This window comes from Engraulis encrasicolus, chromosome 6 (assembly GCF_034702125.1).
Source record: "Engraulis encrasicolus isolate BLACKSEA-1 chromosome 6, IST_EnEncr_1.0, whole genome shotgun sequence".
NCBI classification, from domain to species: Eukaryota; Metazoa; Chordata; class Actinopteri; order Clupeiformes; family Engraulidae; genus Engraulis; species Engraulis encrasicolus.
In genome coordinates, this window is record NC_085862.1 from 47,577,065 (window position 1) to 47,592,891 (window position 15,827).

Genomic DNA, 15,827 nt, shown 5'->3' on the forward strand with positions numbered 1-15,827 from the left:
GTCTTGATATTTCTCATCTCACTGTAATATAAACAAGCCTACCATTTCTATTGTATCACTCATAAACTGTCAATCACCATATTTTTCTAACCTTTCCTTGCCATTTTTACATGGTTATTATGAATTAAAAGAATACTGTGTAGAGCAGGGATGTCAAAATCAGGCCCGGGGGCCAAATTTAGCCCGCGGAGCGATTTTATTTGGCCCACCAGATAATTTCAAATGTTTATTACAGTTGGCCTACATACATGCAGGCCTACATACACCATTAATATAGGAAAATATGACAAAATTTTGTGCATCACAAGAATTATGAATGGTTCCAAACTGATGTAACAGCACATACCAGGTAACTAGCACATAGAAGTATACGATAGTATAAGTGTATGTGGTGGCAATGTGTTATTTGTGTTATATCAAGTATTAAGTGCACACACACTTATTTCAGTGCATTTCTGAATAAATATTGAATTCGGCCCGCGTCTTCATTCCAGATTTTGATTTCGGCCAGAGTTAGACATCCCTGGCTTAAAACAACTCTGTATAAGTGAGCTTGATAGAAAGTTATGCATATGCAGCACATATTAAGATGTGTGCCAACAATGATCCTTTATTCAATTATTCTTTATTCTTGTTTGCAACTAATTCCCCCTCACTTTATACATTGGCATCTTGCAGTGAAGCTCAACCCACCCAAAGTGGAGCAGGCCTTCACTACGCCCAACGGAAGTCTGATGCTAGAATGGTCTCCGACCAAGTGGGAGGACTCGCTTGACTTGGAGTACAGGGTCCGATACACAGCTGATGTAGACAAGGCAATTCCACAGGTAGGCATAACATATGATACAAGCACAATATTAAACTAAACAAAGTAACTGTAGTCCATGTTATTACATAATATATGTTATGTATCTACATATCATAATGACAATAATGAAGTGGTTTTATAATACTCTGCCAAAGTAATGGATTCTTCCAGGGAGACAAAGGGCTGAATTGAGGCCCAAGGCCCTAAGGCATCCTTAGTATGTAGATACACAAAAATATACATTGTGAGTATGATGTAATAATGTGTGCTACAGTTGTGCTTACATGTTATTACACCAGTTATTATACTGAACCTAATAAGTAAGTAGGTGTTACCTTGCTTTATTATATTACTCTGGCTAAATGTAATGTATTAACAGTGGGGGTTCTGACTCACATGAAGTTTCGTAAATGTGATCTGATGTTTTTTCTATCTGTATTGGCCATGGTATAGCCATAGCTGCTGAAATGGCAATACATGTAAACAATAAAATCTGACTAACCTGGTGCCGATTGCTTTAGGTCCTGGAGCCACAGTTGGATAGGTGGGCTGAGGTGGAGGTGGCCGAGCCCTGTCTGGTCTACAGAGTGGAGGTCTCCTGCAGGTGGCGCAACGTCTCCGGGAACTGGAGCGAGTGGAGCGAGCCTCGCCACTCCATAATCGAAAACAGCCTTGGTAAATATTCTCTTAACCGTTGTGCTACGTAGCTAACCATGCCCTTAACCCATTGATGCTGGATGTTGCGTTGCACAACATTGGCCCTGGCGCCTGTAGCTGCATTACGCACCATTCAGGCTCATGAGATATGAGACAACTTTATTAAAACTCTTTGTTTGTTTGAGATGAATGAACACAGGTGATGGTCTTAGTGTTTAAATTCAACTTATTGCTTGTTTTTATGTGCTTCAGAGTCTGAGATATTTAGGTTTTTATAGACTGAGGGCAGCTTTTCTTAAAAAGGGCTCAGGCATTCAGCACACTTTATTGCAGATGCTTAAGGCGTCAATGGGTTATATGTGGCTGTACGTGTTTATTAAGACGCCTATGTTAAGGGGTGAGAATACAACTTGCTTAATTTGTGGAGCATGTTACCAAGGCAACAACAAACAGCCTCACGACGGCTACACTTCCTTCTTCTTTCGACAAATTATATTTTTTGTCTTTTGTGACTTGCTCTGTTATTGAGCTGGAAGTAATTTTGTTGCAGGAAGCCATTAGGCTCCCATTTATTCCCAGAAGGTAGAGAGACCAAACAACTGAAGAGATATGTGTGTTAATAGTGACTACATAATTGGGCCTTTGTGCTATTTTACAGCCCCTGAGGAAGGACCAATTTTCTGGCGACAATTTAAAGGAGATCCAGCGAAGAGCCAGGTCAACGTCACCCTGCTTTTCAAGGTACTACAGCAACACATAGGCCCGTGAACAGATTGTGGCGTTTTGTAATATTAGATTATATAAGATTTGGATTACTTTTATTCGTATCCAAAGGTAGAGTTCATATGCAACCAAGTGATCTCCGCTCTTACAAAACATTTTAAAAGATTTAGAACTAACACAGCATTCAGTGGAAGCTGAGGTCTGTTTCACCTGTTCAGACCTGCTCTGCTGCATTATTTGCATGGGAAGGATATTGCTAAATCTTGCGGGTCTTTTCAACCTCCGCAATATTCATTTCGACATCTTTCCACCATGCGGTATTCAGCATCGACCTGTTCTGGGTTATGAGATAATGAACCACAACATTGTGAAAAGAACAAATATTAAAATATTTCATTAAATTCAATCCAAGATGAGCTTTAACGGATCTTTCAATAGCCTCACCACATCAATTAGGCAGACACCCCTGAAATACTAAATAAAAAGGAAATATATTATTTTGTGCCACAATCATGATAACTTATGTAGCGACAATGGGGGTTGACACTGGCCACTCAGCACTAACCCTTATCCAGACTTGTATAAAGTGGAAGTACTCTTACAGATGTAATTACAACACTAGTGGTATAATATTACATAGTTGGAACCATGTAATAATTATACTAGTAGTGTTGCAATAACATCTGTAAGAGTACTTCTACTACTTCTACTTTATACAACACTAACACCTCACCTCACCTTTACGTCTCTCAGCCTCTTCCTATTGCTGCCGACCCGCCACTCTGTATAGACAGACTTGAAGTTCTGCACCGGGCCACAGGGGGCGCTGAGTGGACAACTGAGGTGGATGTGGGGGCAGCTCATACATTCCTGCTGGGGGAGGAACCTCTCAACGTCACCGTTAAGGCACGCAACTCCGCCGGAGACTCGGCCAAGAACAGCAACCTGATGCTAACCAAGAGCCCTAAACGTGAGTGCTGTAAATCCCCTCAAACACTATTTGTCTTACCAGTCTGCTCCTTCGGTGACTCGGTTTATTTCAATTTGTTTGGAATGAAACATTTTCCAAGAAAAGCAAACTGTCAAATATCCGATGGAATTGTGATTTGGAGAGAAGAAACTGTCCCGGAGAATTCCAAATTTAATTCTGTTTGATTATGGTTTGACATACCACCCTTTAATATTGTCATACCATCTCTAAAATATTATGTATTGGGATAACTGTTTCCAAACTACAGGACAGAGGCAATTTTTATTTCAAGCATTTTTATTCAGTAGCCTCTGAACTGACTACACACACGTTACTGTGGCTCCTTGAGTGTATCGAATACAAATGAAATGGGGCTCTAACTCATTCAATGTCTGCCTTTCATCAGTTTAATTCCCTGACAGATAAGCAGAAGGACAAGTCTTTTTTCAGTCTGAGGCACCCAATGTAGTACACAAACAAGTATCGAAAGCCTTCACCAGCACACTTGAGTTTGGATTTTAATTGGCTGACGTGACATCCATATTTTTGGTAGGAGGCAATTAGTTTAACTAGGCACACACACACACACACACACACACACACACACACACACACACACACACACACACACACACACACACACACACACACACACACACACACACACACACACACGCACCATTAAGAGAGCCTGCATTAAAACAACTCCCAAGTGAGTATAAACACTTAAAATGCACAACACCCAGGTGCTGTGGCATTTTTTTTGTTAAAAATGTTTTTTTTTCTCATGGCTGTGTGGAATGTTGCTGTTCTTCGCAGGTCAGAGTGTGCAGACATTTACTGGCCGGCTCATAAACAGCACGTGTGTGGAGTTGGAGTGGGCCCGGCTGCCCGGTGGACCAGCTCCAGTGGGCTTTGTCATCGAGTGGCTGGACCACAGCTGGGAGGCCGCTGAGAAATTGCAGTGGGTCAGAGTGCCCCCTAGTGAGCGAGCGGTGTATGTGCACGGTATGTTACGACACGGTGCAAGTTTATATTGTCATTTTTGTCACTGAAATTCTATTTCCAACCCTGGGTAAACCTCAAATAACACAGACATGAATCACATAGGCCTACTGTACATATAAATAATTGTGAAGCGTCAGACTTTGACAATGTTTATTGTATGCTTTGTTTTACTGTTTGCTTAATGTGATGTGTTTGGTTGTTGGCCGTCTCTATATTTTATTTCAAATAGCCTTGAAATGTGCTCATGTATTCTCTCGCATAGAAGTTCAAGTTGTGTCCATATGTAACTGGAGTGGACAGAGACTGTTGTTGGTCTGATGTGGTTTCCATATTCTGTTACAGGGCATTTCTACAGTTCAGAGCAGTACAAGTTCACACTCTTCGCACTCTACGAGGACGGAGAGGGGAAACCTGCCCAGTTCATTTGTATGTATTCCATTTTGCGTGTGTCGTATCAGTTGTTGTGATTGAAAGACAAAAAAAACAGATGTGAGAAATTTGTGACTAATTTGTCGCGATTGTGATTTGTGATGTCCTTTCTAGTGTCCAGAGATGACCCTGCAGCATACATGCTGCTGATGATCATCGCTTTTCTGGCTGTGGTGCTCTTTGTCACCCTTGTCATCTCACAGAATCAGTAAGAGACTCTACTTGCGTGTGTGTGTGTGTGTGTGTGTGTGTGTGTGTGTGTGTGTGTGTGTGTGTGTGTGTGTGTGTGTGTGTGTGTGTGTGTGTGTGTGTGTGTGTGTGTGTGTGTGTGTGTGTGTGTGTTGCTAAGGAGACTAATCCACCAGCATGGCATTACCAGGCAACCTTGGACTGTCTGCGTCGGGTTGGGTGGAGGGGTATCCATGATTCATGGTGTGGCTTGTGTATTCATTGTGTGGGCTCATGCTGTCTGGACTAGCATTGACAAAAAGTTTTTAGTTTTTTAAATTCAATCCAACAAAATAATTCTGAATGTTGCTCTTTTGTGTTGTACAATACAGTCTGTCTCTCAGTGTTCACAGCTTCTTGATCACACAAGGCTTTCTTATCAAAACAAGCAGAACTTCATAGAAGCCTCTGTTAGATACCTAGAGTAACTTAGTTTTCCTCACGTACAAACAGTCCATGAAGGTCTAACTTTCTCTAAACAACAATAATAACAACACAAATTCATGTTTTTCATTCATTGATTTTATGTGGGGGCATCTGTGGCCTAGTGGTTAGAGAGTTGGTCTTTCAATCTAGGGGTTGCAGGTTCGAATCCCCCTGACCTCTCCCTACATCTCCATCCATGGCTGAAGTGCCCTTGAGCAAGGCACCTAACCCCACATTGCTCCAGGGACTGTAACCAATACCCTGAAAAATAATAACTGTAAGTCGCTTTGAATAAATGAAAGCGTCAGCTAAGTGTAATGTAATAATAATATGTTTTTCTCACTTCAGGATGAAGAAGATGATGTGGAAAGATGTTCCAGATCCTAACAAATGTTCTTGGGCTCAGGATGTCAATTTCAAAAAGGTGGGATAATATTTCACGTCAAGTCAAATCTTTTGTGGACTTGGCTTGTTTTGATGGCAGTATCAGAATGAAATAGAAAAAGTATTGTCATGGAGATTACAGTATTGTTGTGTCACCTTTATTCAAAAAAATATGCAGTTACCATTTACCATGACATTTAGCTAAAATATCATAGCATGCAAGCCATGATAAGATTCTTCATATTTTCGCCCCTACCGTGGCGCTAACCTGGGTTCAATTCCGGGTCCTTTGGCGACCCTTCCCCGTCTCTCTCTCCCCACTCGCTTCCTGTCAACATCTTCACTGTCCTATCAAATAAAGACAACCCCCCCCCTCAATAAATAAATAAATAAAAGAGATTATTCACATTTTCTTACATGTTCCATTTGTCCATTCACAGATTGAGAACATCGAAAGCTTATTCAAGCACCCCGAAGGCCTCACCGCCTGCCCACTGCTGTTTGTATCCGAGGTCATATCCGAGGCGGAGATTGTGGATAAGACTGTCCCCGCGGCCTTGAGGAAAGCCAAGGAGCTGGAGGTAGTGTGCGGGGAAACCACCGCCATGTTGCTCACCGATGGTGACCGGCTGTCTGATTCAACCACCTCTGGGGGATCCTCGGGCATCTCGGAGGCCCTGGACTCCTCAGGCCAGTCCTCGGTGTCGGGCCAATCCTCCGTGACGTACGCCACGGTCGTGCTGAACGACAACAAGCCCGGCGGCCGCCAACACCACCACAAGAACCTGGAGAACCTCAGCAACTCCAGCGACGAGGGCAACTTCTCCGCCAACAACTCCGACATCTCCGGTTCCTTCTCCGGAGGCCTCTGGGAGCTGGGACGCTCGGCTCTAGAACCCACGGAACCGGACCACCGGCACTCCTGCTCCTACAACTCGGTCGAGGAGTTCTCCGAGGGGGAGGAAGAAGAAGAGCAAGAGGGAGAGGAAGATGTCTTAGTGGGACGAAAGCTGTCATCAGAACTGTACTATCTGGGTATCGGTGCTCAGGATGATGATGATGATGGTGATGAGAGTGGTGATGACGATGCTGTTGATGGTGATGATGAAGATGAGGAGGAGGAGCAAACGATGAAGCTTGAGAACTCAGACGTGAGCTCTCCGATACAGCAGGAGCTTGTGGCCTGTGTGGAGGCCAGGTTGGACGCCGAGTGTCCCGCCTTGTCCCGTCGCCAGTCCAAAACGAGCTGCTCGTCTCCAACGGGTCTGCCACAATCCTACTTGCCCCAGTTCCGCACAGCCCTCTCGAATCCCACCAGCAGCTGGTCAGAAGACGATGGCGTTCCACTGTGAATGCACGGACAGGGCCTACCCCCACCCCCACCCCCACCCTTCGATTGAATGAATCGGATGGGTGCCCCATCTCCGTTTCCTCTTTACAGGGAAGAGGCAAGGAGGAGATGCGAGAAGGACAAGACTGCGCTCTGGTCACTATTCACCTCAACACTACACAGTCATCTGTACATCTGCCTTGACTTATTAAGTGATGTACTGTACATGAAAGCACAACACTAAGCCCGAAGTCATCAAAGGTGTAACATAGTGATATTAAGAGTTAAATGCTTGTGGTCTCTGTAAGGACGGTATTGATGGGCCATTGGATACAGATACGACGACGGCAAAGTTTTGCACCTTGAATTGCCTTGCAGAAGGCAAAAAAGACTGCACGGTTCTGAAACAGAGCTGAGAATGAAGCAGCTTGTCAAAGCTGGTTGGAGTGGAAATTAAACGGGCAGGAGTGAGAAATGTGGACATTTTGAAGCCCAGCATAAAAGCTGCTGTTTGATAAATTGTTGATTTGTCCGAGGAGCTATTTGTGGAAATACTGTCACTACCAGCATTTGCATTGACATCAGTCAAGAAATGAATGTTTTGTTGTTGTTACATATTGTCATGTACTTTTTGTCATGTAAACTGGTCTCAAAAACTGATGTGCCATCTATTTTTGTCATAATTGCTGTGTTTACCAAAAGCCAGTTACACCGAGATCAGTTGAATGTATAATGGACGATGGACAGTAAATCGTGTACAGTACATAAAGATGTAAGAAAACTTTTGTCTATTTTTGTGGTTCAAATAAACTATTTATTGCAACCATTGGAAACCAACTGTCAGATTTTCAAAAGTCAACTGGGGATTAATAACTTGTAATAACGTGCGCCCATTGAGGTTAGATCCAACTCCACACCTGAAAATAAACCATATGGTAGGCCTATGTATAGTTATTTATTATAGATATATGTCCACAAGCAGACGCGTTTCGGCTCTCTTGAGCTCTCTTGCATACATCTTACTAATTGTAAAAAAAAGAGCATTTATGGGTTTAAAATGACTGTTTTATTGGTTTATGTTTGAAATTGGATGTATCTATTGTATATTCTCATTCATGCATATCATGATGAATCACGGATCAGGGCCAACTGTGTGTTGGAACAGATCTGGGCCAAATCCGCTCTATGTGTTTTGGTAGCCTATCAGTAGATGATCATTCCCACTTTTATCTACAAAAAGAATTGATGTATAAAATAAAAACAACAGCAAAGTGTTACCAGGAATGCTTAACGTTGCCCCAACTCCTTAAGTAGGCCAGAGGCATGAATTCAGATTGTGACAACCGGACCCAGACAGCCAAAATTTGGACCGGATCAGGGCCAGATGTTGGCAAGCATTTGGGCCGGATGTTTTGGTAGCCTATCAGTGGATGATCTGGGCCTGTTCTGGCCCTGATCCATTCTTGATCTGTAGTCCCAATCCAGCTCGGTGCTGGGCAGTTCTAAACTAAGACACCGGGCCACCAGACCGCTTTGAAGATCCGACCCAAATGCTTACCAACATCTGACCCAGATCCGGCATTTGGTGTCTGGGTCCGGTTGTCACAACTTGAATTCATGCCTCTGGAGTTGGGACAACGTGAAAGAATTGATTAAGCATTCCTGATAACACGTTGCTGTTGTTTTTTTTATTTTAATTAGCAATTCTTTTGGTAAATAAAAGTTGAAATGCTGTAGGCCTAATGCATTTCATACAGGCTTTGTAGTATATTGTTAGAATGTTCTGTGATCGATTGGTTTACCCTATGAGGAGCGCATTCACTCAGTGTTCGATATGTTTTGCCTACTTCAGTCTGTAGTATGTGATCGGCAATAAAAGTCACATACAGGTCTTTCTCAAATGCAAGGCCAGTGTCCTTCCAAGTGTATCAGCCTAATTAGTCACGCCCAGTGATTGGATACTTTTTGGTGAACTCTACAGAATATCCAATCACTGGGTATGACTAATAAAGGGTATCCAATCACTGGGCGTGCCTAATTAGGCTGATACACTTGGAAGGACACTGGCCTTGCATTTGAGAAAGACCCAACAAGTGCCTTAATTCCACCATCAGGAATGCTTTGCGGTACCACAGCTACCCTATGTGAGTCGCGCTGTGTCGCCTGACTGTCCCTTCTAGGCTATAATATGATCAGGGCCGGTTTTTAGCATAGGCCGGCTAGGCGGTCGCCTAGAGCGCCATGTGAAGAAGGGGCGCCGAAATGGCGCTCTCCTATGCGTAATTTTGCGATATGAAGTTTTTTTTATGAAGTCGCAATCAACAAAGAGTGGCGAAAGCGCTCCTCACGGCAAAGCGCCCCTCAGCCAATAGTAATATCGCTTCCAACTGTCTCTGGGAAGTCTGTGAACCAATAAACAGACAGTTCTGAGAAAGGGGGCGGGACGAGTGACAGCCTGCGCTCTATTTTGAATTTGGAGACTCACTCGAGAGAGAGAGGGCAAGCGCAAACAATAGTGCTGCTCTGCTGGATGGAGATTATTATGTTCTCATTAAACCACTCATTGCATGATGCAGGAGTTTCAGAGGGTGTTTTGGAACTATGTGATTTAATCAGCAACCGTTTGTGATTATGGAAAGCCTAATAGTTATGAGGTTACTATTTGGAATTAGAGAGAAAAAGAGCTTTGTTTTTGATCAGAGAAATCGCTAGTTAGCATGCTAACATTAGCCAAGTATGCCAAGCAATGAAATCCAGTAAAGTAGCTGTTAGTAGCCTACTCACTACTCACTAACACCCACCTGATATCATAATAGGCCTACTTGCTTAGGTTGACAAGCAATGTAAAGTAAGACTGGTGCAATGTTTAAAACAATTTTAGCTGCCATATCTCCTTCCATCCACATGAATTACCTGCTTGTTGTAAGCTTAAAAAAAAACATTAATTTCCAGACCAGAATGACATAGCCTACATTAATCATGTAACAGAACCATGCACAGCAGACAAGTGAGGCTATTTACTATATTTTGTATATTATGAAATTCAATAGCGTGACAGCTCTTCTCCCTTTCTCTCACCCTGTCCCTCCAGTTCAAACACATAGATAGCCCCCTTCTCATTCTCCTACTCACAAATGCACCACTATTTCCAGTCCAGAAATGAAATTGGTTTGGAAGACAGCACAAATGTGTAGCTTATTAAAATTGTTATGCTGCCATGCTTTGTGATGCTGTAGGTAGTGTAGATCAATGCAGACCTCCTTGGTAGGCTTATTGTCTATGCATTTTACATGCAAATGTAGGCCTACTGTATCACTCTCCTGGCATTTCAATTTCACGTTACAATTCAAACACATTGATAACCTCCATCTCATCTGGGGTTGGGGGCCCCACCACCATCACATCCAACATACCACACAGTGAAGCTACTTTCATGCGACTCAATCTGATGTGTTGGTCGCCTGTCAAAAAGAACCACAAATCCATTTGATGAAAAACGGTTATTGTTCTTGATGCTATTTAGTTAAGCTTACTACGGATATTACTCTTGTGATCTGTAAGGTATAAGAAGGGGGGGGGGGGTAGGGGGCGCCAGAACTCAAACTTGCCTAGGGCACCAAATAAGCCAGAACCGGCCCTGNATATGATTGTAGACTACCGTGACAACTCGGCCTCGGCCCCCGCCGCAAATATCCACCACGCCACCACGGGTCCTCTGGTGTTGTGACCGTTTTAGTATCTTTTTTTCATATCCAATACTTGCACATTAAGAGTGACAATTCCATCATGGATGTTTAAACGATATGTGTGCGAATGCAGTCATGTTGAATTTAGGGTGGCCAAACCATGCCATGTCATGAAGAACGTGCATCACATTATTTAAACAGCCTCTGTAAACAGTTATCCTGAGTGCCCGTGTCTTTTTGGAGATCGGAGGCTTGATGTGCAAAGAGATGGGAGAGAAATTAGTTGTGCGCGCGCGCACACATCTGCACAATATCCACCGGACACGAAGTTACTGGCTCCAATATTTCAGCGTCCCGTTGTACTGACACTTTTAAGTTTACGTAGCACAATCAAATGAATAGACTATGTCTAAATTATAGGCTCTAGTCTACACTGTGCCTAGTTTCATGTGTTGTTGGCATCACCAAATAATCTGCAATATGCGGCATAATTTTTCGAGTGCTATTTAGACCTGGTGAAGTATCGAGCATGGTCTGTCCCTTCAATAATATTAAGAGTGTCCCGTAACAACTCGGTCTCGGCCCCCGCCGCAAGTATCCTCCACCACGAAGGTCCTCTGATGTTGTGACGTTTTATGATATTTTCATATAGGCCTAATACAGAAATAAGAGCGCGCGCGCGCCTCTGACTGTATCTAGACACGGAGGGAGAATGGCTCCGATATTTACAGTGCCCTCCATAATTATTGGCACCCCTGGTTGAGATGTGTTAAAAGCCTTAAAATAAATTCAGTGTTTATTGCAGAAGAATACTGTCACACTGAAAATTGTAGGAAAATGTAGCCTTCAACTCAAATGAATTGTAAGAAAATAAAAAAAATCCCTGACTAAAAAATAATTATTTTTCATTAAATCACCTGTTCCACAATTATTGGCACCCTTAAAGGGGCATTCCACCGGTGGAGACATGAATATGTTACTGAAAGTGGGTCATATTTATAGTAGAATAGTAACATACATTTCTAATTTGGTGCATTCTTGGCCAAGAAAAGGCAGAAAATGACTTTTTAGTGCTTGTGGATTTGTGACAACAATCCCCATAATGCACTGCGATGCTCAAGTTCCACAGGCCACACCCAGTTATTTGGGACTCTATGCATCATCCCTCCCTCAGCTTGCAGGCAGTGTTGCCAGATTGGGCTGTTTCTCGCCCAATTGGGCTGCTTAGGATGGTCGTGTGCGGGTAAAAATGGCATTTAGCAGAAAAACCCGCCCAATTTTAGCCATAGAAATCAATAGAATTGGGTGGGATTTTAAGCTTCTAGGCTGGTTTTGAGCATTTTTTGGGCTGGAAATCATCAGCCTCATCTGGCAACCCTGCTTGCAGGTGCATCACAGTGGGACAGACATCACTGGAAAGGAGAAGCTGGAGCACACTGCAGCTTAGTTTTCAAGACTTTATTTTGTGCACACACGCGACCAACGTTTCTGTGTTGCTACACCTTCTTCAGAGTCGAATGATAGCAAGAGAGAGACACACATTTCAAGACTTGACATTCACAGGTGATCCTACTTGGTTTGGCTAAATTGGTCTGATCTCATTGCAGGTAATTGACCCCACCCCCCAACACCAGGACAAAATTGTAGACAATTAGACAGCTTGCCAACTTCCCAAAACAAAATAAAAAAGTAAAAAAAACAATACACAAAGAACATTGTCAATAAAACCACAGCTACAATTATTACAAGACCACAGCCGCGATGCTGGAACAATTTGTTACAGAGAGCAAGACATATTGTGTTCCTCATTTATGCCCTGAGGCTCCACTGAATTTAGAGTATGAATCCAAAATGCCTTTCTACGAAGCCTCTCTGTCTAATTGTCTGCAATCTTGTCCTGGTGTTGGGGGGTGGGGTCAATTACCTGCAATGAGATGAGACCAATTTAGCCAAACCAAGTGGGATCACCTGTGAATGTCAAGTCTTGAAATGTGTGTCTCTCTCTTGCCATCATTTGACTCTGAAGAAGGTGTATCAACACCGAAACGTTGGTCGGGTGTGTGCAAAAAATAAAGACTTGAAAACTAAGCTGCAGTGTGCTCCAGCTTCGGGCGAGTTTTCCTGTAAAATGCCATTTTTACCCGCAGACGGCTATCTCAAGCAGCCCAATTGTGTGGGAAACAGCCCAATCTGGCAACACTGCTTACCGGAGCCTCAATGCCAGTGATTTCCAAAGCACTGGGACACTGATCTGTGATAGGTATGTTAGAGCATTAGGTCCAACCCCCTATGGGCGGGGTTGAAAAGGTGGGAAAAAGGCTTGTAGTCTCAACAGAAATCCACCTCTCTTACACTTCCTATGTCGATGATGCAAAATGACAATTTTTACATCATTGACATAGGAAGTGTTAAGAGATGAATGCGGGTTTCTCCTATCTCAGGGGGAATTGAGAGATTTTTGCAAGACCATTCAAAAGTATGACTGGGTGTCTAGCAATGGAAAGCCTAATGCAAAATGGGTGGAGTGTCCCTTTAACAATTCCCAGGAAATAAATATAATTGAAGCATTTCTGTAATTTCTACAGTAGTTTACAAAGTTTACCAGGGTATGTAGAAACATTTAATTAGTAATCCATCACTTCCTGTTTCCCTGGGGTATAAATATGACGTGACACCAAGGCCATTTCTCTTATCCACTCTTAAACATGGGAAAGACAAAGGAACATAGCATACAAGTGAGGCAGATGTGCGTCGACCTTCACAGGTCAGGCAGAGGTTACAAGAAGATTGCCACTCAACTGCAGCTGCCCATATCCACTGTGAGAGGAATAATTAAGAAGTTCAAAACAACTGGAACAGTGGTAAACAAGCCTGGACGAGGACCCAAGTTTATTTTGCCATCACGCACAGTGAGGAGGATGGTAAGAGAAATCAAAAGATCTCCAAAGCTCACTGTTACAGAATTACAACAAATGGTAGCATCCTGGGGTCACAAAGTCTCCAAATCAACCATCAGGCGCTGTCTACACGCCAACAAGCTGTTTGGGAGGCATGCACGGAGAAAACCTTTCCTCACTCACAATCATAATTGCAAACGTCTGGAGTTCGCCAAGCGGTTTTTGGGGCTTCAACTGGGACCGTGTGCTTTGGTCAGATGAGACCAAGATTGAGCTTTTTGGCAACAAACACTCTAAGTGGGTCTGGCGTGCCACGAAAGATGCGCATGCTGAAAAGCACCTCATACCCACTGTGAAGTATGGGGGTGGGTCAGTGATGCTGTGGGGCTGTTTCGCTTCCAAAGGCCCTGGGAACCTTGTTAGGGTGCATGGCATCATGAATGCTTTGAAATACCAGGACATTTTAAATCAAAATCTGTTGCCCTCTGCCCGAAAGCTGAAGATGGGTCATCACTGGGTCTTTCAGCAAGACAATGACCCTAAACATATGGCCAAATCTACACAGAAATGGTTCACCAGACACAAAATCAAGCTCCTCCCATGGCCATCTCAGTCCCCTGACCTCAACCCCATTGAGAACCTGTGGGGTGAGCTGAAGAGGAGAGTACAGAGGAGAGGACCCAGGTCTCTGGATGATTTAGAGAGATTCTGCAAAGAGGAATGGCTGAAGATCCCTCTTTCTGTCTTTTCCCATCTTGTGAAACATTATAGGAGAAGATTAGGTGCTGTTTTGTTGGCAAAAGGGGGTTGTACAAAATATTAACACCAGGGGTGCTAATAATTGTGACACACATTATTTGATGTCAAATAATTATTTCTTTATGTGGGATTTTTTCCCCACTGAATAAATGCACTTGTATTGAAGGTTGGATTTTTCTCTTTTTTTCCATTAAGGTCCCATATTATTTAGAAAAAAATAATAATAATTGGAAGCTAAAAAACACATCTCAACCAGGGGTGCCAATAATTATGGAGGGCACTGTATATTCAGCGCACTGTTTAATTCTGCACTGACGCTTTTAAATGTACATGGCACAATCAAATGAGTAGGCTATGTCTAAATGTACTAGGCAGGCTCTAGTCACCAATCTGGCTTTGTTTCGGCATCACCGATAATAATGGCACAATATGCGGCATGGTTTCGCGTGTTGTTTTTGCACCACCAAATAATAACTACACCATATGCGGCATAGCTGCTGTTTTCTAACTCAGGGAGAAGGCTATGCGCCCAGATATTCTTTTAACTTGTAGGATATCCTGATGTTATGTTTCACTAATGTAAGGAGTAAAACTCAGAAACTTCCCGAGTGCTAGCTACATTTAGACTGGGTAAACTCGTGACTTTAATGCCTTCCGAAACGGGCTATTCCAGTGTCTGTGACAGTGCATCTATTTTAGGCTAGTCTTGTGCAAAACTTTTTATTTAACATTGCGAATGGGCAGGATTATTTGCTTAGACACACAGGTGCATCAGAGCAGCTAGAACTGTGCAAGGTGACTGCTGCAGTTTTCAGCTCAGTCCTCCTGGATAATAAAAACAAAATGCCGACGAGAAAGTGACGCCGTTAGGCTATCTTTTCGATGGATTCCCTTTGGGTGCCCGGTTGAGACAGTTTAATTTCCACACCCAAACCGGTTTTAAGTTATAATTTCATTATATATTTTTTTATTATTATTATTTTGATGTTATTGGTCACCGGGCCTATTCTTTTGATTGGGAGATCAAAGAACTATCTGGTGTCGCCGAAACGGCGATGTGCTGTGGGCTCTTTACGCACGGCACCGTCCCTTCCATCTTCACCGACTCAAATCGGACCGAAATCAAGTAGCTGAGGTTAAACTGTCGTAAATACACGACCGAAATCGAGTAGCTGAGGTAAAATAGACGTAAATACTCGGGCGGATATCCGGGCACTCACATTCGGCAGACTACTTACATTGGGTTGCTACAAGACCATAGAGGTAGAAAATAACACTAGAGAGGACACAGCAATTTGCGACAGCACTGGGAAATGGCAGCTGGAGCTTCCCAACTTCCGTAGGTAGTGTAGGCAATGCAAGTCAATGGAGAACACGCCCACCCCTGTCAAGAAATTGACTAAAACTGTGTAAATATGAAGTAACACTTTAATCAAAGACCAGAATTGAAATATCAGGCTAAATATTTACTTAAATCATATGAGTCGATAAAATACATTTAAAAATCAAATAATATATTTTA

At 43.0% G+C, this 15,827-nt stretch overlaps 1 protein-coding gene across 2 annotated transcripts in view; it reads left to right on the forward strand.

Annotated features, from left to right (window-relative positions):
* Window positions 1-7,773, forward strand: part of lepr (leptin receptor) — a 48,187-nt gene extending 40,414 nt beyond the window's left edge. For both annotated transcript variants that reach the window (XM_063201814.1, XM_063201813.1), the window contains exons 11-19: window positions 679-827; window positions 1,330-1,483; window positions 2,124-2,206; window positions 2,942-3,158; window positions 3,978-4,166; window positions 4,509-4,592; window positions 4,710-4,803; window positions 5,598-5,673; window positions 6,074-7,773. In XM_063201814.1, coding sequence (XP_063057884.1) covers window positions 679-827; window positions 1,330-1,483; window positions 2,124-2,206; window positions 2,942-3,158; window positions 3,978-4,166; window positions 4,509-4,592; window positions 4,710-4,803; window positions 5,598-5,673; window positions 6,074-6,985 — 1,958 coding nt within the window. In that variant the 3' untranslated portion in view covers window positions 6,986-7,773. The remainder of the gene's footprint in view (window positions 1-678; window positions 828-1,329; window positions 1,484-2,123; window positions 2,207-2,941; window positions 3,159-3,977; window positions 4,167-4,508; window positions 4,593-4,709; window positions 4,804-5,597; window positions 5,674-6,073) is intronic.
* The last annotated feature ends 8,054 nt before the right edge of the window (window positions 7,774-15,827 follow it).